The sequence below is a fragment of the Narcine bancroftii genome, chromosome 6 (genome assembly GCF_036971445.1).
Source record: "Narcine bancroftii isolate sNarBan1 chromosome 6, sNarBan1.hap1, whole genome shotgun sequence".
Lineage (NCBI taxonomy): Eukaryota > Metazoa > Chordata > Chondrichthyes > Torpediniformes > Narcinidae > Narcine > Narcine bancroftii.
The window spans coordinates 160,794,839-160,817,451 of record NC_091474.1 but is presented as its reverse complement, the minus strand read 5'-3'; the positions used below and the strand labels follow the sequence as shown (position 1 = coordinate 160,817,451).

General features: G+C 39.9%; 1 protein-coding gene across 10 annotated transcripts in view; it reads right to left on the bottom strand.

The window, feature by feature from the left end:
* otofa (otoferlin a) overlaps positions 1-22,613 on the bottom strand; it is a 547,981-nt gene that overhangs the window by 48,475 nt on the left and 476,893 nt on the right. For all 10 annotated transcript variants that reach the window (XR_011340468.1, XM_069886486.1, XM_069886480.1 and 7 more), the window contains 7 exons: positions 20,628-20,817; positions 19,647-19,771; positions 18,274-18,408; positions 9,466-9,627; positions 9,072-9,191; positions 8,021-8,182; positions 5,731-5,893 (listed from right to left, as the gene is read on the bottom strand). Coding sequence is in view for 9 of the 10 variants with exons in the window: in XM_069886486.1 (XP_069742587.1) it covers positions 5,731-5,893; positions 8,021-8,182; positions 9,072-9,191; positions 9,466-9,627; positions 18,274-18,408; positions 19,647-19,771; positions 20,628-20,817 (1,057 nt within the window). In the remaining variant the exon portion in view is untranslated. The remainder of the gene's footprint in view (positions 1-5,730; positions 5,894-8,020; positions 8,183-9,071; positions 9,192-9,465; positions 9,628-18,273; positions 18,409-19,646; positions 19,772-20,627; positions 20,818-22,613) is intronic.

Genomic DNA, 22,613 nt, shown 5'->3' with positions numbered 1-22,613 from the left:
AACTAGGACGGATGGTGTTTCATTAATAAGAGGATATCATATAATCATTAAGAATGCTGAATTCCAACAACATCGTACAGTAAGAGGGAATATGTGGAAATCTAAACCTGCTAATTGTTAATGCAATGTTCTTAAACGAGTATTTTAATATTTTCTCTAAGCCTACCATTACACCCACTTACCCTGATTAAATACCGAGGCTTTTTGAACCTACTCAATTGTTTGAGATGGTTGCAGATGGCTCCTTTCACGAATGTTAATCACCATAATATTATGGAGTGGTAACTATTTCTCAGACATTTGCTTCAAATCATGAATTCATGGTGGACACCAATCATCAGCTTTAATTTTGCAGAATTAAGTTTGTCAACGTCACAAGTTTCCACTCAAAGACAAGAAAATTGCATACTCAGGACATCATAAAATCTTCCCACAGATAGTCCAGACAAGACAGTAGACCTGGATGCTGACAGCTCTCACCCAGCACTCTATCCCTGCTCCCGTTTCCCACTCTCCACCAATTTGATCTTGTGGGGTAGATATTCAATTTTTTGAACAGAACCCCCTGCACGGGTTCATGCTATTGAGGGGCAGCTTGCACAGTAGACATGGAGTTCAATGATTTTTGTTGGCAAAATGCACCTCAATGATTTATTGTTGTAACTTTTTCAGGTTCTTTTGCTGTTGAAGCATCCCTGTCCAGCAGAATATCGGAGTACACCATGAGAAGGTGTAACAATAGGAGGGGATGGCACGTGAGGGGACAATCCTTCACTCAAAGGATGGTGGCATGTGGACGAGCTGCCAGACAAAGTGGTATAGGCAGATATATTAGCTTTCTATAAGAAATAACTGAATGGATGGGATGTGGATTGTACCGATTGTAGGCACATGGGGACTAAACAGGAGGGTACAATGTTTGGCATAGACAAGCCAGGCTTCCATGCTGTGGAATTCATGATATTTTCATCCCAGGTACACTTGAAGCCAAATGGAGAGGGGATGGAACATCTTAACAAAATTACTGAAACGGCATTGGTTTTCAATAGACCAAATCTTATCCACTGTTCTGGACATGTCTGACTAAATTCCTTAGAAGTAATAAGGGGCAGTATGGTTAGCGTAGTGGTTAGGTTGCAGGTTTAATGTCTGAGTACATAAATGGCATCACATGCAACCCTCAGATTCTTTTTCTGCAGGAGACACAGAATTACCACTTACTAGTGGTGCAAAAAAAACCAACTGAACATTGTTAACCAATCAAAAATTGTAAATAGATAATGAATGTAAACAAACTGATTGTGCAATTCAGAGAGAATTAAAAAAATAAAGAGCACAAGTAAGGTGCTTAAATGAGACCCTGATTGAGTTTGTCGTTGAGGAGTCTGATGGTGGAGGGATAGCAGCTGATCCGGAAACTGGTAATGCAATTCTTGTGATATTTATACCTCTTTCCAGTGAGAACAGAGCATGTGCTGTGGATCCTTGATGATTGCTGATGAAGCGTTCCCTGGTGATGTTCTCAATAGTGGGGAGGGCTTTACCTGTGATGTCCTGGGCTGTGTCCATTATCTTTTGGAGGGCTTTACGTTCAGGAGTATTGGTAGCCGATCAGCACACTTTCCACCACACATATAACCATATAATATAACCATATAATCATTTACAGGCCGAAATTTGTCAGGGTTTCTGATGTCATACCAAACCTCCAAGAACTTCTGCAGAAGTAGAGGCACTGACGTTTTTTTCTTCATGATGCCATTAGTATGTTGGGTCCAAGAAAAATCCTCTAAGATAGTGACTTGGTTTTGATGACATTGAGTGCATGATTCAGCCAAGTGTTCAATCTCCCTCCTGTATGTTGACTCATCACCTTCCTTTATACAACCCACTACTGTGGTATCATTGGTGAATTTATAGATGGTGCTATTGTAATACTGAGCCACACAGTCATAAGTATAAAGGCAAAGAACACAACCTTATGGAGGTCCAGTATTGATCGGGTTTGTGGAAGAGATGTTCTTACCAATCCTCACTGATTGTGGTCTGGAGGTGAAGAAATCCATGATCCAATTACACAGTGGGATGTTGAGTCCCAGGTCTTGGAGTTTGCTGATCAGTTTTGAGGGGATGATGGTGTTAAATGCTGAACTGTAGTTGATAAAGAGTATCCTGATGAATGCATCTTTACTGTTCAGGTGTTCCAGGGCTTTGTGTAGTGCCAGTGAGATGGCACCTGCTGTAGACCTGTTGCTACAATAGGCAAACTGAAATGCATCCATGTTGCCGCTTAGACAGGAGCTGATCTGCTTCATCACCAGCCTTCCAAAACACTTTATCACTGTTGATTTAGGAGCTACTGGTCGATAAACATTAAGGTAGGTTACCACACTCCTCTTGGGCAGCAATATGATTGATGCCTGTTTGCAACAGGTGGGTGCCACACCCTGTACGGTGTGAGATATTGAAGATATTCACAAATATATTGTTAAGTTGATCAGTACAGAATTTTAATACTCAGGTACTCTGTCTGGGCTGCATGCTTTCCTCGGATTCACTCTCCTGAAGGCAGCACATATGTCATTCTTGGATACAGACAGATAGCATTATCAGGGGACGTGGGAGTGTGAAGGGGTGGTTCTTCGCTGTTACTGTGGTTAAAAAAAAAACAATCGGGTGTAGAAAGCATTGAGTTCCTCTGGGAGAGAAGCTTTGCTCTCTGCTACTGCACCAGATTTGGTTTTGCAGCAGGTTATGGCATTTACGCCCTACCACAGGTGTCGTGTGTCCTTTGTTGTTTCCGTTTTCATCTGGAATCTCCACTTTGCCCAAGAGATGGCTTTTTGAAGGTTGTGCCTGCTCCTTCTGTATTGATCTGTATCTCAGGACTTAAATGCCTGTGATCTGGCTCTCAGCAGGTTCTGGGTTTCATTGTTCATCCAGAGCTTCTGGTTGGGAAAAACCCCTAAACAATTTGATGGGGACACACTCGTCCACAGCTTTTGATAAAGTCTGTGACAGCCCTGGTGTAATCATTCAGATTCTCAGCTGAAACCTTGAGCACTGCCCAATCCGCTGAATCGAGGAAGTCCTGTAACTGTTCTTCAGCCTCCTGTGACCACCTTCTAGCTGTCCTGATCTCCGGAGCCTATCTTTTTAGGCTCTGTCTGTATGAATGCAGAAGGAGCACAGCCAGGTGATCCAACTTGCCAAAATACAGCAAATGCAGTCTTGGGAAACAATAGCAGGCCTTCATTATCTTGGTGTAGTATGATCAAGTGTGCTGGGACCTCTGACACATCAAGTTACATGCTGTTGGTAGTTGGACAAGGTTTTCTTGATGCAGGCCTGATTAAAGTTGCCGACTAAGATTGTAGTGCTTCGGACTGGGCCGTCTCTTGTTTACTAACCACATCATGCAGCTCCGCAAGTGCCTGTTTGTAATCGGCACCGGGAGGGATATAAACTCTGGTGAGCATTACTGATGAGAATGCTTGGGGTAGTTTGAAGGGTCTGCATAGAGATTTGCTCTAAGGCAGTAGAGCAGGAGGTTGACATAACCCCAATGTCCATGCACCACCCAATATTAACAAAAAAAGCACACTCCATCCCATCACTTTGCCAGAATCTGAGTTCCGTTCCAGTCTATAAATGGTGAAGCTTTGGTCGGATAGCGGTGTGTTCTCTGTAGCCAAGTCTCCGTGCAACAAACAACTGAGATTTATCTTGTCTGTCTCTGATAAAGCAGCCTTGCCCTCAAGTCGTCAATATTATTCACAAGTGACTGGACATTTGCCAGTAATATAGACGGTAGGAGAGGTTTCAGACCCCTGCGCTCCAGTCTTGTTTGGATCCCTCCCCTCACTCCACATTTCTGACCTCAACCTTGGTGGTTGCCTGTCCGTTTAAGGCCTTTCCTTCCAGCAGGCCTGTTCCTGATTCAGCCATTTGTAAATCATTAACTCTGTTCAGTGGCTTGTGGGTCATAAAAAAATGGGCATGCAGTTGATTGTAATGAAAGCAGCTGGGAAGGCGACTATTTTAAAGGAGTATTTAACAGGGTTTCTGCCACCCACAGAAAGTCACCATGGGTCGCTGGTGGCATCTTGGATTTGCAATGCTGTTACAACACCAGCGATTGGGACTTGGGTTCGAATCCAGCACTGTCTTTTCTCCCTGTATCCGCGTGGCTGTCCTCCAGGTGCTCTGGTTTCCTCCCTCTGTGTAGGTTAATTGGGTGCAATTGGGAGGCACAGGCTCATGGGCCAAAAGGGCCTGTTACCGTGCTGTAAGTATATGATATTCCATGGTTTTCTTCCATAGTACATTGCAAGTCTTGGAAATACTTGATGACTAAATACCTTGATGAATGGCTCAGGCTTGAAACATTGGTTATATATCGTTCCCTCCTATGGACGCTGCAAAACCTGCTAAGTTCCTCCAGCTATTTTTTGTTTTTACTATAACTATAATGCCTGTAGACTTTTGAGTTTCCTCCCTCATATGGGACTATGTTCCTTCAATTCAGAGCATATCTCAAACAAATAATCTCTGGTGTACACATTAAAAAAAACCTTGTCTAATGTATAAGCAGTTTTCCAGTGTAATTTTATATGACTGAAAAGTTTAAGACAATCTAATCCCCAAGTTTTTTTTTAATAACAACTTCTGTTTTGCCAAAATTTGAATGGATAAATGCTTTCCTCTCTCTAGAACAGCAACAAAGTGAGATTGCTTGGTCTACGTATTCAAAATGGAATTTAAATAAGGTGACAAAGCAATTGTATGTCATTCCCATAGAGAGGTTTTGAATCCAAGTAATTTAAAGTGTCCTTCATTTGCTTTAGATGATGTCACCAATCATCTACCTCCAGCATGGAGCTATTATTTGAGAGAATACTGGTTCCTTTTAATGTGACTTCCTGACTAGTGTACAGGATTGATAAAATTGTCCGATGATTCTGGGGCTCGTTTTGAAGCTTATTTATGTCTAAACCTGTACCAAAAATAAAAATGCTTCCCTTTTGTGCACAAAAATAATTGAATTTCCCACATATTAAATGTCTGTGCTTTAAATTATAATTGTTGTAGGTGTCTTTATTGATCAAGGAAATGGTGTATTTCTATAAGATGAAAACATGTCCCAGATTATTTAGATATTAAGTCAGAGGGAGGAAACCCTGGTTATAGCTGCGGCAAGGACAAGTGAGAAATGAATAATCATGATAAAGATATGAATCATTGTTCTTTATAAAAGTTCCAAAAAAATTACTTTTTATTTTAAAAATGAATAAATTTACAAATTAATAAAAAGGGCAATTTAAAATAAAATATGTAACAGTTAATAAAACCAAATAGCTTGTCAAATTCATCTCTTTTACTTGGATACTTAAGTGAAATTACATTTATGTCAGGTTAAATCATTAAAATTGAATACCATGGAAAAATTGCTTGTCAAAATTAAATATGATGATAAGTTGGGGATTCCAAAAAGATAGCTGGTGATGTTTTGAAAGAATAACCTGAATTTGTTATAATATTAGCCGTAAGGGCAAATCACAGGGTTCCAGCTGCCAGTCCAGTGGATCTGGTTCAGAAAGTGTGATCTACAATCAAGGAAAACATTTCCAAGTGGAACACTGTGAAAGAGTGAGCAGGCAGAAGAGATTGATAGACCTGTCGGGCCCATGAATATATTATTTTTCTATTACTTTGTAGCTGTAAATATACCTGCATTTGCCCAGTTCTGAACTGTGTTGTCAGGTGGTCTATAGATGAACTTCCTCAACGAACCAACAGCATGTGAGCCCACTAGTGTGTATCTGCCAAAAGCACGACAATCCACCACTCGGATGTTAAGGGGAGGATGAAGTAATTCATTCTCTGGTAGATCCTATATGCAAAGGAACAGGTAAGCATTAAATACAACAGTACAGCTGCCAAAACAGAGAATAAAATGCAGGTAGCAGTTGCTTCCACTCATGCAGATATCACATTCCTTACTCACATACCTGCTGTGATTAGTTAAGATGCAGTTCTCATTGAGACTGAGGTAGGCCAGGTGCATTTGTGATTTTTGTTTCAAGATTAATGAGACAAGTCAGAAGTACACAATGGATCAAAAACTATCAAAACACAGTATGTTCTCAGCAGTATCCCAAAGACATGCAGGTTGACAGGCTAATAGGCTACTGTAAATTAGTTCTGGTGTATAGGCGATGGTGAAATCTGGTGGGGAGTTGATGGGAATGAGTGGAGAATAAAATTAGTCATTTTAAATTAGTAAATGTAAATTAGTGCATTATGGTCAGCACAGACTCAAACCAACATGAGGCCTGCTTCAGTAATACTTAATGGGAATCTGCCTGAACACGTCCAACAGCGGCGCAATGTACTCAGAACATAATAGGACTAGAACATAATAGGACTAGATGATGATCATTCGGCTCATCAAGCCTGCTCTGTCATTCAATAAGATTATAGGTGATCTGATGATAGGCTTATCTCCGGCTCGTTGTGAGTTACACTCTCAGACTCCACAATTCCCTTTCTCAAATGCAACCTTGTTTTAGCCCCCTCAATCTACCAAATCTCAACCTCTCCAACATGATTAATTCACTGATTTTTTTACCCCCCACTCAAAGCCGATCACAATTCATCCTGACAGTACTGTCTAAACCCCAGGACCTAATACCAACTTGCACCAACTAATTCTATTTAAATCTGCCACCTAATGCTCATCGCTTTTCCATGTATCTTGTCCATTTCTTGACTGAATTTCACCTCCCCCACACTTTACAACCTAGAAATCATTACCTTACTGGTTTTCGCTGCTTATTGCACAATATAAGTACCCAAAACACCATCAAGCACGAGCCCTGAGGCATTGAGTGTTGTGTGCAGTAAAATTTGGCAAAAGCAGATCTTTGTCAGAAAATTTGATTTGGCCTGTTAGGAATCAAATGTTTAACCCGAGTTTTCAGATGTTCATGATTTTTCAGGCCACCAACTTTTCAATTACAATGTAAGATTTAAAATTATACAAAATAACAATTTTTGAATCAATTATCTTGTAACTCACAGGTTCAATTAAGATTGGCCCCAAAAGTACTCTGACAATATTTATTCTGGTTGAATACTTGTTGAGTTTGGTACATTTGAATTGTTGATATGTGCTCTGCCAACCCACTGATTTGTAGTTTGGTATTTTATTACTTTGAATCAGCAATTATTTTCGTCAATGATATTTAATGTATTTCAGTCGCACCTATGAAACCAAGGCTGAGTTTTGTGAAATCCTGAACCACCCACAGAATAGCTGAAAAATTGTAAGCAATACACCAGTGATTTTTGGATACACTGCAGCTGTGGTAATGCATCATGGTAACTGTGGAATCTTGTGGTAAAGTGTTTGCCTCCGTGATTTGCTGAGGAATTTCTCAGTTTTAATTTGAAATTGCCTTCAGCTTTGCTGTGATTTGGTCTCTCCTGTTAATTACCATAGTTCTGCTGCCTCATGCAACAGAACTGGATACTGGTGCACCATCTGATAAGACAAAGATAGGCCTAATGCACTTATTATCAATTTTCTTTTCAAATTGCCTCAGATTTTTGCAAAATTGGGGAAGAAGAGTTTCATGGCTTATTTTAAACTGGTTGATGACTATCCTATACAACCAATTTGGGTCAATAAACTAAATGGTTGAAACACTCCTTGTTCACTTGCACCAAACCCACAAAGTAGGAATGGTGCCATTTTGTACTCTGCTTCTGAAACTCTGGCTCAATAGAGTTGCTGGAATTAAATTTCAGAGATGGTACAGATGAGGCAGTTGTGATTACAGCACTCTTTTGGTTTAAGGTTGCCTTCTTTAACGTTCGATGCAAGAAAATCATTTGCTTAACTAGTTGAAATAACATTTTCGGTATAAAATCTTTTCAGGGATAGGTGTAGGCCACCAGACACACACATATCATGGTCAGGCTTAACGCATGTACAATTGCAATGGTCAATCCTCACCACTTCAAAATATTTGACTAATGTACTGAAGTTGGGATTCTTCTTGTAGTTTTGAATGACCGCTGACTGCACACCCTTTCCAGCACACTCAATGTCGACGCGTGGTCTGTCAACCTGTGCCAGGTTCACACGCTTCAGATCCCGGAGACCCCAAAAGAGAATCTGCAGGGAATTTAAAAGGAAAGCGACTTTATGCACATGTCCATCAACACATCAGTTAGCTATTATTAGCACCAGCATCTCAGGTTCAAATCTGGCACTGTGTCTGCATGGGCTTCCTCTGGGTTCACTGGCTTCCTCACAAATTGCAAAAATGTACAGTGTGGGGGTGGGTGAGGGCAGTGTAGGTTAGTACGGTATATTGGGTGGTATTGGCTCATTGGGTGGAAGGGCCTGTTACCATACTCTACATCTACATTTAAATTGCAATTCAAATATTGCAGTTTTGAGAAAATTGTTGCTGCAGATCAGAGGGGTCCAGTTGCTTTGGATTGAGACCGTGTTCTACACATTTCACTGATTTGACTTCAGGCTTCAGTTTCAATAATTTCATTCATGTAGGGAGGTCAAATGTTCATTTAATCATCTGGTACAAGCTCACATTGTACCTTTGTGTGCAGTCGCTCCCCATGTTTTTACTATGATGCTGGAACAATGGTTCACTTTGTGCTAATGTACAAGAACACTGTTCACATCTCCCTGTCCCAACAAAGTAATTCAAATATCATCCCCTCAACTTTGATTTGATACTAACAATTGATGGTTTATTAGATATGGGAAGTGGAAATAGATAAGATTGTTCATTCTTGCCTTGCTTGGACATAAATGGCTTCCTTCTGTTCTGTATATTTCTGTGTTTTGATGAAAGCCCTGACAGAAAGGCCAATGTCTTTCAGTAATACCTTGCATTCATATCCTGTCTAGTCCATTGTGGTTGATCCTTCGTGGTCTCCGGACAAAAGAGATGGAACAGAAATGCTCACCACACTGAGGCATGATCATTCATGTCCTGTGTTTTTATGACAATGACCGACTTCTAGATGTTACCTACCTCGATCCTGTACTTGCTTAATACTGGGCGGATCCCTTTTGGGACAGGAAGAATTGGACCACGGTCAGAGTCTATTGGACCATCAATTGGTGGCAGGTTGTGCTTTCCAGAAGGAGGAATCTGGATGGAAGGAATAAAACTGTAAATAAATAATCATCAAAAAAGCCACACAGAAATAAACTGTAAAACATTGACAAGGATGTGGTTGAAAATCTACTGTTTAAGCTATTGTTTTCTTCCACATCAAAATCTATCATGGAAATATTAGGTCAGAAGAAAACTGTCAAAACAAAATGAGTGTAAAACAAATCTGCTCTTAATTTCTGTACACCGACAACTAAAGGCAGTAAACCTGAGCATAATTATAGCTCTGCTTGGATCATCATCACATTACCTGCAGGAGTTCAAAAGCAGCCAGCAAGTCTCCAGCTGTCGAATTCCCCCTATAGATCTGATAATACTCCAGCTGAGGAGGGAATCGAGGAGGTCCATATTCCTCCTCTGCCATCTTCACCACAGGCTTTGAAAACGTTCGTCCAATATACTCTGCCTTCCCCTGCAACCACAGGTTTGTAAAGAATGACCTAACTTTACATGATCGAAACATGAATCTGCACACATGGATACACAAGGTTTTGCAGAAGTTTTTAGTTCTTGATAATGTATATTGGCAGGTTTTGCTTAAGAGAAGACGAGATGTACCACAACACTGTCTTCTGCCATGAACAAGAACTTGAATTCAACAGTCCACTTTTAGGTCCCATAAGAGTACTACAAATGTTCTGGGAATCCATTTATTATAATCACAGAAATATTTCAATTGTCTATTTCTTCCACTACTCTACAACTTGACTAATGAATTCATCATTTTTAATTTTAAAAATGTTCTTACCGGATCTATGTCAAACTTTGAAGGCTGTTTCATTTGGCATTTCATTGTGTTCATAAGATGGAAAAGTTAGTGCAGAGTTAACCAAAGTCATGATGTTCTGTAAAATGACTGTTTCTACAGATTGCCCAAATATCTTTAAGACTCCAAACATACAAACATTCTGAATTTTCTCAAAAAGAATTATTCCATTGGTTCCTTACATCACTGGCTTCGGTTTTAGATTCACCTTTACAGATTGCTTCAAAGTTGCAAACCTGCCTTGATATCTTAAAATCCTTTCACAGGTTATTGGTGCACATGGCAAGAGCAGCATTTGTTGCCAATCTCTTAATGGTTAGCTGCCTTCTTCCACTGCTGCAGTACACATGATGTTGGGTGGGTAGTCCCAGGAAATCTACTGAGGTAATAACTAAAAGTGGCTTTGATGGCAAGGTGATTTTAAAAAAAATAGAATGTAATGTGTGCCTAGGAAGGAAATCTGGAGAGGGTGAAAATCCCACCAGCTTACTGTCTTTGTTTATTAAGGTGGTTGAGGTCTCCAGGTTTGGAAGGTATTGCTGGAGAAGCCCAAGCAAGATACTGCATCCTGTAGATGATGGTGGAGTCAGTTAGTGTTTAGTTGTATGTGATCAGTCCTATGTATAAACAAATAAGCTGACTGAGGAAAGGTAAGGAGGCCCACAAAATATCAAAAACACAAAAACACTGGAGGAACTCAGCAGTGATCATAGGAGGTAAAAAATATATATAACCAATGTATTGGGCCTGACCACTTCTTCAATGTACAATCACAGCATCTGCAGAATTTCGTGTTTCACTCCGTAGGGTGGCACAGTTAGCACAATGCTATTATCACTCCAGTCACCTGGGTTCAAATCCAGTGCTGTATGTAAGCTTTAATGTTCTCCTCATGTCTGCATGGGATTCCTCCCACCTTTCAAAACAGGCTAATTGGGATATTTGGGTGGCATGGGCTCATGGACCAGAAGGGCCTGTTACCGTGCTGTATGTAAGGAGTTTTAATGTTCTCCTCGTGTCTGCATGGGATTCCTCCCACCTTTCAAAACATATGGGGGGGTTGTAGGCTAATTGGGATATTTGGGTGGCATGGGCTCATGGACCAGAAGGGCCTGTTACCGTGCTGTATGTCTAATTTTAAAATAATAGATTGTGATGGAAAATCATTCAGGTGCTACTGAGGGTTCTTGGATTAAAGGGATCCCCGCTAATGAGCTGACAGATCTGTCTAGCACAGGAGAGATGCTGATGGAAGGTCCCCTTCTTGTGAAGATGGGATCATAATGGCAGAGCAATGGATTTTTCTGCCAACCCTATTGTGGAACAATAGATCTGGAACAGTTAGATTAGTTCCTTGTGTGTTTCTCTCACCATGTGTTGCAGATCCATTCTGATAGTTGCATCCTTTGTGTCTGAGTTAGCCAGATCACTCTGAATGGTGGTTATAGAATACTCTCACTGCATCTCCCAAATTATATTAAAAATGGAGTGATACTGGTTCATCGATGGACTGTAGGTGATAACTGTAACCATGCTTTAGTTGATGATATGGAATTTCCTATGATTGGGAGTGAATATTGACAGGTTCCATGATGGTATATGGTCTTCTGCTTCTGTTTAACAGGCTGTGCACGGGGTTGGCCATGACAATGATAATGAAGGATGTGAGGTCATTGGTCTGAAAGCCAGGTTTCTATCTCCTTCTCTGTTTCTATTTAAAAATTGTAGCATCTGCAAGTTTCTACTTTTGTGTGGTGCTGAATGAGAATAGGTAATTTTCTGAAATACCTGTATTTAAATTATAACAACAGGATGTTATTTCACTAATCTATGCGATGAGTTTCCAATTTTTGCCTATCTGCACTGCCACATTTAAACAGAGCAATTATCTGCCTTCTTAGTCAACAAACAAAACTCAACCATACTGCCGTCGGCTGAAGTTATGCACAATGGAATATTTCAATCCCTAAAAAACATGAGTGATCTAGTCAGATATATCTAAGATGATCAAGTTGTTTCATAACTTCAGCATTTTATTCCATATTTACTTTATAATTGTCTTTAAATTCTCAATTTGCCAATATGCCCTGGCTTCATAGTTGGGCTGTTAATCCAGTAATGTAACTACAATATCACTTTGCTATTATTGATAAGATGGACATTGGGCAATTGATCTGTTTTGTTTGGTGAAGTCAAATAATTTTTCAAAATCAAGATGCATTGGGTACTCAATATTACATTGGAAATTGTTAGCAGAAGATGAATTTTACTGGTATAAGAAATAAATGTTCTAGTCTCGTAAAGATTATGCAAGAGCAGCCATTTCAGAGTTGAAACCATCAATGGAATATTCAATTTTGAGAGATTCAAGACTATATGGACGACATGCAGAAAATAATATAGTTGCAGAAATTGACTGAGTTGACAAATTAAAATTTGAACTGAAAAATAAAATATTCTTTAACTTAAATATTAATCTTTAGCATGATACTCCTCTTTGCTTTCCTCCTTTATTCCCTCTATTACCTCTGGTCGTCCTTCCCTGCAGCCCATGACTCTCTGCTAAAGTACTGAGCACGCTTTGGTTACTAATCACCTAAAGGATTGTGGGCAATTTGACTGAAGGGAGCAGCACATTTCAGCTAAATTTTTCTCTGCAGGAGAAAAAAATCTCACCGTAGATTCCTTGGCAGAATTCCGAAATAGTGAAACCATATGACAGGAAGTTAAAGAAAAGGCTTTTTTTTTTAGTATTTCTGTTGACTCTTTTGGATATTCATAATTAATTTTGGTACATGGGTAATGTTGGGAAAGCTTTAATTATTGTTCACCTTTGTGGTGGATATGTCTTGTAGGTCCTTTGCAGTCGGGGAATATATAATGGGGAATAAGGAAATGGCAGACCAATTAAATTCTTACTTTAGTTCTGTTTTTACAAGAGAGGATACAAATAACCTCCCAAGGATGTTGGGAAACATAGAGACTAATGCAAGGGAGGAACTGAAAGAAATCAGTATCTCTAAGGACAGGGTCTTGGGGAAATTGATGGGATTGAAGGCAGATAAATCCCAAGGGCCTGATAATCTACATCCTAGGGTACTCAAGGAAGTGGCCATTCAGATAGCAGATGCTTTAAGAATTATTTTCCAGAACTCGATAGACTCAGGATCAGTACCCATGGATTGGAGGGTAGCTAATGTTATCCCATTGTTTAAAAAGGGGGGTAGAGAAAAAGCGGGGAATTATCGGCCGGTGAGCCTTACATCAGTAGTGGGCAAAATGATGGAATCCATTATTAAGGATGTAATAGCGGAGCATATGACTAGCAGAGAAGGGATCGAACGGAGTCAACATGGATTTACAAAAGGTAAATTGTGCTTGACAAATCTATTGGAATTCTTTGAGATGGTGACAGGTAAAATAGATGGGGGAGAGCCAGTGGATGTGGTGTACCTGGACTTCCAAAAGGCCTTCGATAAGGTCCCGCATAAACGACTGGCTTCCAAAATCAAGACTCATGGGATTTGGGGGCAAAGTATTGATGTGGATTGAGAACTGGCTGGCAGGTAGAAGACAGAGAGTTGGGATAAATGGCTCGTTTTCTGAGTGGCAGGCGGTGACCAGTGGGGTACCACAGGGATCTGTACTGGGACCCCAGCTGTTCACAATTTACATTAATGATCTGGATGAGGGGATTGGATGTAATATCTCTAAATTTGCAGATGACACTAAGCTAGGAGGGGTTGTGTGCACGGAAGAGGGGGTCAGGAAGCTCCAGTGTGATTTGGATAAATTGAGGGACTGGGCAGATATATGGCAAATGCACTACAATGTGGATAAATGTGAGGTAATACAAACCGGAGGGCAGATTACTATTTGAATGGCAATAGATTAAGAGATGGGGAAGTGCAGAGAGACCTACGGGTACTTGTACATCAGTCTCTGAAGGCGAGCATGCAGGTACAGCAGGCGGTTAAAAAGACAAATGGTATGTTGGCCTTCATATCAAGAGGGTTTGAGTATAGGAACAAGGATACCTTACTGCAGCTGTACAGGGCCTTGGTGAGACCCCACCTGGAGTATTGTGTGCAGTTTTGGTCACCTTATCTAAGGAAGGATGTTCTTGCAATGGAGGGAGTGCAGAGGTGATTCACCAGGCTGATACCTGGAATGGCAGGAATGACTTATGAGGAAAGATTGCGCAAATTGGGATTGTACTCGCTGGAGTTTAGAAGATTGAGAGGGGATCTCATAGAGACCTATAAAATTCTGACAGGACTGGACAGAATGGATGCAGATGGGATGTTTCCAATGATGGGAAAATCCAGAACCCAGAGCCATGGTTTGAGGATAATAGGCAAATCATTTAGGACCGAGATGAGGAGGAATTTCTTTACCCAGAGGGTGGTGAATCTGTGGAATTCATTGCCACAGAGGGCAGTAGAGGCAGGTTCATTAAATATATTTAAGAGGGAATTAGATATATTTCTTCAGTATAAGGGTATTAAAGGTTACGGAGAGAAGGCGGGGACGGGGTACTGAACTTTAAGATCAGCCATGATCTCGTTGAATGGCGGAGCAGGCTCGAAGGGTCGAATGACCTACTCCTGCTCCTATCTTCTATGTTTCTATGTCTTTTACCTTGATATTTCCTTGTGGTTATTTGTGCTCCCACAGTAGTGTGTGCCTGGAAGTCCAAGGTAATGATTCATTTCCAACAAGAAAGAATGTCACTCTTGGAGGGAATCTTGATATACGAGCCAGTAATTAGTAAGAAGGAAGGTTGGGATTTGGATTATGGATTGGCAGGATGTGACAAGTGATGTTTTGAGGCTTCAGAGCAAATCATAAACCCAATTTTACTGAGAGGAAGGAGTAGGGAAGACACCAAGTGTATGACTGCTGAATTTGACAATGAACAAAGGTACGATGGGACATTAGTTGTGAATTTGAGACAAGGAGCATCTTGCATATTTAGGGATTATATAGACAGATGTAGTCGATTGTTAAAGGTATGTCCAAGAGAAGATAATGTGGGTAAAGGTGAAATTATCCATTTTGTAGAGAAAAATAGAGACAACAATCTGATCCAAATGATGGGTGGTAGCAGAGCTATGATGGCCAATGACTGATTTACCTGTCCTGGTTCATGATATGCAAAAAGATAAGGTGAAGATACAGTGAACATTTAATGCAGTTAACAATGGCTTGTTTATAGATGGGTAAATGAATACAAAAATAGGGAGGTTATGCTCAGGCCATTTCGGGAGAATAATACAAGACTATATCAGGATTATGGTGTACAGTACTGATCTTATTTAAAGAATGGAAATATATTGCAAACGGTTTGCAGATGGTTACCAGAACGGGCAGATTGTCTTATGATAGGATAGGGTGGGGTTGTATATGCTGAAGTTTAGGAGAGGCAACATGATAGAAACATGCAGGATTCGAAGGTTCCTTGATAGGGTTGATGGGAGAGAATGTTTCCCTTTATGGGTAAATCTAAAATGTGACACTATTTCAAAAAAAGTTGTCCATTTTCTGCAGAAATGAGCTAACATTTTATCTTTTATTGGATTGTCAGTCTTCAAAGGTGAAGAACCAGAGGTTTTGAATACTTTATCGGGCAAAGATAGAAAAATACTAGAAAGACAAGGAAAGAAAGGTTCAATGGGGCAAATAGTGTTCTCCTGCTACTAATTTGTATGTTTGAACATTTGGTTTTCATGCACACAAATGCTAGGAAGCATTGGTTATGTGGATGGGAATAATACATTAAAAAGGAACATCGATTAAATAAGTACATGAAAGTTGAGCAGATGGATTTTGTTCATTCATATTAAATCCCATCAAGACAAATTTTTCTAATGGAAAGAATCACGTCATTCTAGTAAGAGGACACAAGTTCAGAATGAGTGGGCGACTGCTTAGAACAGAGATACTTTGGAATTTCTTCACCCAGAGCATGATGAATCTGTGGAATTTGTTGCCACAGGTCGTTGTGGAGGCAAGCTCATTGGGTGCATTTAAGGTTTTTGATTAGCTGTGGCATCAAAGGTTATGGGGATAAGGCCAAGCAGCGGAGCTGAGTGGGAAAATGGATCAGTTCTTGATTATTCAATCATGCTAAATCGCCTATTTCTGCTCCTATGTCTTATGGCCTTATCATGTCTAATAACACCAAAATCTCATGCTGAAATACGATAAATAATCAAAAATCGTAGTCTTTACAAAGTGTTGCTTTAGTTGTATATGTGTTCTGTTGTGGACACCAAATCACAAGTTAAATATATTGGCCTTCAAGGAGACAGCATAAAGATTTACTCAAACTTGGAAAGGTTACAACAAGAGGATTGGATGGATAAATATAGTTGGTTTCCCCTTAGGTTTAGAAGGTTGATCGGAATGGGAACTTACAATGAAAAAGGGATTCAATACGATTTATACTGAAAAATACATTATTTTTGATCGGGGATTTCACAACAGGACTTAGCTTTGATGTTGGAGCGAAGCTATTTGAAAGTAAAATTAGATAACATCTTATGCGCATAGATGAGTTATAGTCCTCTGCTTGTTTAACCATAGGACTACATTTATCTATCATTTTGGCTGATAGTTTGCAGTTAGCTTTATTTGGCAGTTGCACTGTATTGAAAGCCCATTCGAAAAACGTCACCTGCTGCTCTAAGCAGGTCTCTTCAAAATGCATTGGGGTATGTTAAGGTTGGAAATGGAGGATATTAATTTAAATATGCTTTCCTTTCTACAATATGTGCTACATATTTGGCTGCTAGATCTGCCTCGTTCCACCAATCACAATGCCAGTTATGAATTTGGAAATTGAATTAAATTCACTATGAAAATTGGATGGAAAAATAGAGCAAAGTATATGGTAGGAATATCATGTTAAGGAAATATGAAAGTATAAATATTTATTGAACTCTAACATATTATTGGTTGACTGCACAAAACATACAGTTGTGGATTTAAAGGTGCAACACTGCTTTCAATCAAAGTATGATCAGATAGAAATTCTTGCTGTTGCACCTTTTACATTGAGCTACCTAATTTAATAAAAATCTTTTCTAATGCTATGCAAACTACAGCAAGCTTTAACAATGCAAACTCTACTTAGCCCATGGTACACAAGCATCCAGCCACAGAATAAGTGAGAGAAAATAAAGAACAATCATACAAGCAGCTCTTATATCAACACATGGAAACTTACAAGGGATTCCTTAGTAAGATAGACGGAGGTTGAACCAAGGTGATCGATCTCTTTTCTACACCTACTCTGGCTTTAGTTTCACAATCCAAGATTATCTTTCTTACATACTGCTTAACATTATTAAGTTGCTTATTTTCATAGTGGAATGTACTATGAGCCCCATTATTTTATTCCAAGGTCAGTGGACTATTATGAGATGGCTCCATCAGTACTTGTGTTGGCTAGTGTACATGTGCACTCATATGGATGTCATAATTATCCAAACTGACAACAGGTAACAGAATCTGATTCATTTCAAAGGAGGGGTTGTTAAAAAGTGGAGATATATGAATGGAAAACATACATGGTATACTTTGAAGGAGCTATGACAAATAATGATGGGAAAGGAAAATACCTTAGCAATTGTGTCCAATCAACATTAGATTGAAATAAGTAACAGATGTAAAAGGATATGCATCTTCATCTAAATTAAGCCTTGGGTTTGAGAGGTTTGCTTGAGTCAGCTATGTTGCCTATAAAAGGTATGAATGGGCAATGGCAAACCATGCACTTATTTTTCACCATTCTCATTTTTTTTAAACCTTGAAAATAAGTTGCATAGCTGTTGAAATGAATTTCACTGTGCTAATTCTGTGTCAATGCCTGAACGCTGAATTAGGATCAAAAGCTCTAAAGATAAAGAGTACAGAGTGATGTCTAAATTATTTTGATCTTCTGCATTCTGAAACAAACGATGTATCATATTAAAAAAGCAAACTGATTAATTGTTGAACAATATATGAAGTAAGGTTGGTTGTTGCCTCATTGACTTTGGATGGTATTTGAGACAGATCTGAGGAGGAAAAAAAATCTCCATTGGTTGAACAACATTTTCCTGGTTTATGCATTAAATTCCAAGGAATCTTTGGGTATGTTCATTTATAAATGCACATACTGAATTGCACTTTCATTTAACTGACTTATCTCAAGGCCTATTTTTCACAGTGATTTACAATATTAACATCTTTTAGGGATTACAGTGCCGAACTCTTTGTCTAACAAAAGATATTAGGACTCCTTACCACAGTATCCTGGTCATAAATTTCTATGACCACAATGGGAGGATCATCTCTCAGCTCCTGTGCTTCCCCATACAATTCAATATTATCAAACACCAACATCTGATCCCAGGTAGGACAAAGTGTCTCCTGTAAAACCTATACAAGACAAAATAATGAAACTGAAATTGGAAACCTGACAATATAGAAGTAATATATTCCATCAAAAATTTCAGTCCTTTTTGCCTCCCATCCTCCTTTTAGCTGAAATTAATGAATCAAGAAATTATCCTATGTATTTTGCCCTCGCAGAAACCTGAGAAAAATTATCAAGTTGTAAAGTGTTATAACAGATCCTGAGAGGAAACTCAGTCAGTGATGTTTAAACTAACAGCTGAGCATCCTCATGTTAAAATTACAGTATAATTTGCCAAGCATTGCCTAGGATAGGATTATCAACCCTTAATTTAATATTAAAATATTAAAGAAAATAGATCCTCAAGTGTACTGCTGTGATTACTGCAGATCTGCTACAGGCATCATATTCTCTTCTGTACCAGTTCTCCCTCAATCCCCTGATCTTTAAAAAAAATACTTCCTCTTTAAATACTCAGAGTAACATAGCTTCAACAATGTTCTGGGCAGGGAATTCCAGAAATTCACTACCCTCTGTGAAGTTTGAGATTCTCCCACTGGACTCACATCTTGACATCTACCCTGACAAGGCCTTGAAGATTTTATATGTTTGTAGAGCGTGTCGAAAGAACCAAAGACTTGTTGATCCAAACCAAGGCTTTTATTAACTAAAAGACTGGAGCATATCACATGTAGGTCGACCAGTCCAGAATGACCTGGTCTGGCTAGGAGCAATCCTTTAAGACCTGCCAGTAGGTGTGACTACGCTCTCAGCCAATCACAGTCATCCTACACTACCATCTGTAGATATGTACATATACACATTGGAGATAGAATCTGTACTATCACAATGTTTGAGTAAGGTCACCCCTCAATCTTCTAAAGTACAAAGGCAATAGGTCTAAGGTAAAAATCAGAGGAGTCATTTTTCCCCCCCAAACTAGGTAAATGGGATGATACTTTCTATATTTTAATTCAGTTGAGAATGTAGGCTGATTTTTACTTCCATAGCTCTTTCATTGCTTATCTTGTAACTGATGTAGGATTTGGAACACATTTCACTTACCCAAACCCAGAGAGCTTCAACATTAAATTTATAGAATAATTGAATCCCCTTTCCAATTTCCAGAGCTGCATCCTTTATTTCAAAATATACTTTATTGATAAAGTTGTCAGATGCACACAATACTAAACCGGTGCATTTTTGTATGTCAGCCTTTTCTTCATTAAAGCAAATCCCCCTTTGATCAGACAGTAATTACCTCAGTGCACTGGCTCTGGGTGGAGAAGAAGACTCGTGCGAATGGGTCAGAGAGACCACTGCTGTCTGCGGCACACAGGCTGCGGGCTTGGTACATATGAACCCTGAGCTGGAAAAGCTGCTTTTCTGGTTTGGCAAAAAAAATTATGACAAATAACACAATGAAAATTTGAGGAAAGTAAATTAAGTTCAAATCTATCAAATATCACTGAATAAACAGGCAAACATTAGACAATTTGCTTTGGCAAGAATTTGATGCCTTGATTAAAGCAATAATATTGTCAACAACTTGTCAAAAATTCAGTAGAGGCCACTTTTACACTGTGCCACTTTAGGCAGTCCTTTCCTCCAAACCCTTTTGGAAGGAATCCTGCAGGCAACCTCTGGCCTCTCACTATTCAATGTGTCTGATCTCTACACAAGTGCATGGACATGCACAAGTCTGAGGCAAGTCGGACATTAACCCCAGTATGCTAGAGATTTCCACATTGACCCTAACGAGCACATTTGTGCGAGGAGAGAGAGTCAGTGCACAGCGCATCCTGAACTTAGGTTTTTGCCTCTGACAATTGCTCCACGGGCCACTTCTCTGTGGAGAAAGTTATTTAAATTATTTTATGCAATGAATAATAAGTTTAATTTTGTTTGTTGCTTAAATCCAAGTAGACCACCAGAAATGTTTAAGGTTCAAAAGTCTTTGACATCCAAAGAGTTTTCAAAGGGTTCCAGCAGCAAAGCCTTAGCAGCACGTTGGCTGGTTTAGTTGCACTTCAGACCTTGCAGGAATGGGAGGCTGATGCTTGAAGCTATGGTTCTCCATAATGTTAAAAGAGTCTTGGAGTGAGCTCTGAATCAGACACCTTTTGACTTGTTCAGTGTGGAGATGCTGCCTTATCAGCTAAAATTTGGCATTTATTTAGAGTGCATGTTAAGATCTATCTACTACACAATTTAATCATTTACTCTCAAGAGTGGTACTTACTGATATAGGTCAGACTTATAGGAGGGATTGACTGCATTCCTGGGCCTTTTACTACTTTGTTCTCTTCATATCCATTGGGGAGGCCACAAAGGAAGTCCTTCCGTTGCTTATTCAAGCCCAGCCAGAAGTAAACCTCAATCTTCGACTGGACTGTCCAACCAGCGGTGCCAAAGCCTTTCTTTCCAGGAAGCTGTGGAGAAGGTTATTGTAAGGCTACACATTTAGACAAATGCACAGCACCAAGTGCAGGTGGAGGGTGCAACTAATAGGACCTTAGGGAGGTTGTAAGGAAAATTAATGGTAGGGCAGGGCAGGGCAATGGGATTGCTCTGAGTCAGCACAGCCAATGAGTTGAATGACCATCTTCTTGATCACAAGGAAATATAGAAGCAAAGGTCAAGGTTATTACTGTTTGGAAGTTTTGCAAACTGAGAAGCCTGGGAAGGAATGCATTTCATGAAATAAAGGAATTTCCCTTGTTAATATTAATCAGCATTACCTGACTTTGTTTTAGCTTACTTGACCACTATTAGAAAATGGAACATCACAGCACAGTACAGACCTTTTGGCCCACGATGTTGTTCTGACCCGTGTCAACCTACACAATAATCTAATCCCTCCTTACTGCAAACTCATAGCCCTCTTATTTTTCTTATATCCATGGGCCTATCCAAGAGTATTTTAAATGTTCCTATTGTATCAGCCTTCACCACCACCCCCAGCAATGCATTCTAGGCACCCACTACTCTGTGTAAAAAAAACCTATCTCTGACATCTCCCCTAATCTTTCCTCCTCTCGCCTTAAACAGATGGCCTCTTATATTTGCTATTGACAATTTGATATCATTGCCATTTGATATCATTGCCATTTGATATAACAAAGAGTACATTGCCACATGCCAGAACACAATAGTTGCCTGATGATCACAATACCAGAGTCCTGATGGTGAATGCAGAACAAAGCACAAAGATCCAGCAGGAACAGGAAGCCACAGATCCAATTCCCAACCTGACAACTCTTTTCATTGCTACACTTGTGCCCACATCTCGTCCCTCATCACCATTCGCAACCGCAAACAGCCCTTCTGAGTGAAGGAACACTTCACTTGTGGATCTGTAGGAGACAGCTACTGCATCCGGTGCTCCTGTGTGGACATCAGAGAGACTGGATGCAGACTGGAAGAACATTTCATTGAGGACCTTCACTCTGTCCAGCAACCCATTTCAATTCCCTGCCCAATTCCCATGCCAACATGCATGTCCACCAGCTCTGCCTTCACAGAGTTACCCCACCCCCCTTTACCCAATCAATCCTCATCCTTTTCTTGTTTTCCCTCTTATCCATGTACACCTAAGGCCTCTTGCTTGTTGGCCAGTGCTCCTACCCCTGCCAGGTTCTCGCCCTCCTCCTCCCACTTTTTTTATCCAGGTGCCTGCTTGCTTTTTGCTCATACTTTGACATACAGCTCAGACCTGAAATGTGATTACATATCTTTGGATGTTGCAGGACGTGCGGAGTTCCTCCAGCACTTGTGTGAATCGCGGCATCTGCAGACTTCCTTGTTGCACTCACATTTTTTTCGCAAGTTATTTTCCCACTGCTAACAAATTGTCTTGTGCAAACTTCAACGAAACAAAAGTGGACGGGCTCTGGTAACAATATCTATGCTTAAAGAGTGAGTGGGCTTCAGAAGGAACTTTACATGAAGAGGAGCCCAACATGGAGAAGGCTTTTCAACGCAGTGACATGGTAGCTCTCCGAAATGTTCACTGACTTTGTCCCCATCTCCTCTAATGATTCCATTTTGTGGGGGGGGAGTAGAAATTGCTTTAAGTAGAGAACAATGACATACACATGTTTTCCCCAAATCCTATCACGGTGGTGCTAAGGCACAGTGAAGATGGCTGATGCAATTCATAGTTGATTATTTGAAGGAATTCTCCATTTATCAACATTTTTACAACCAATGTACAATTCTGAATTGT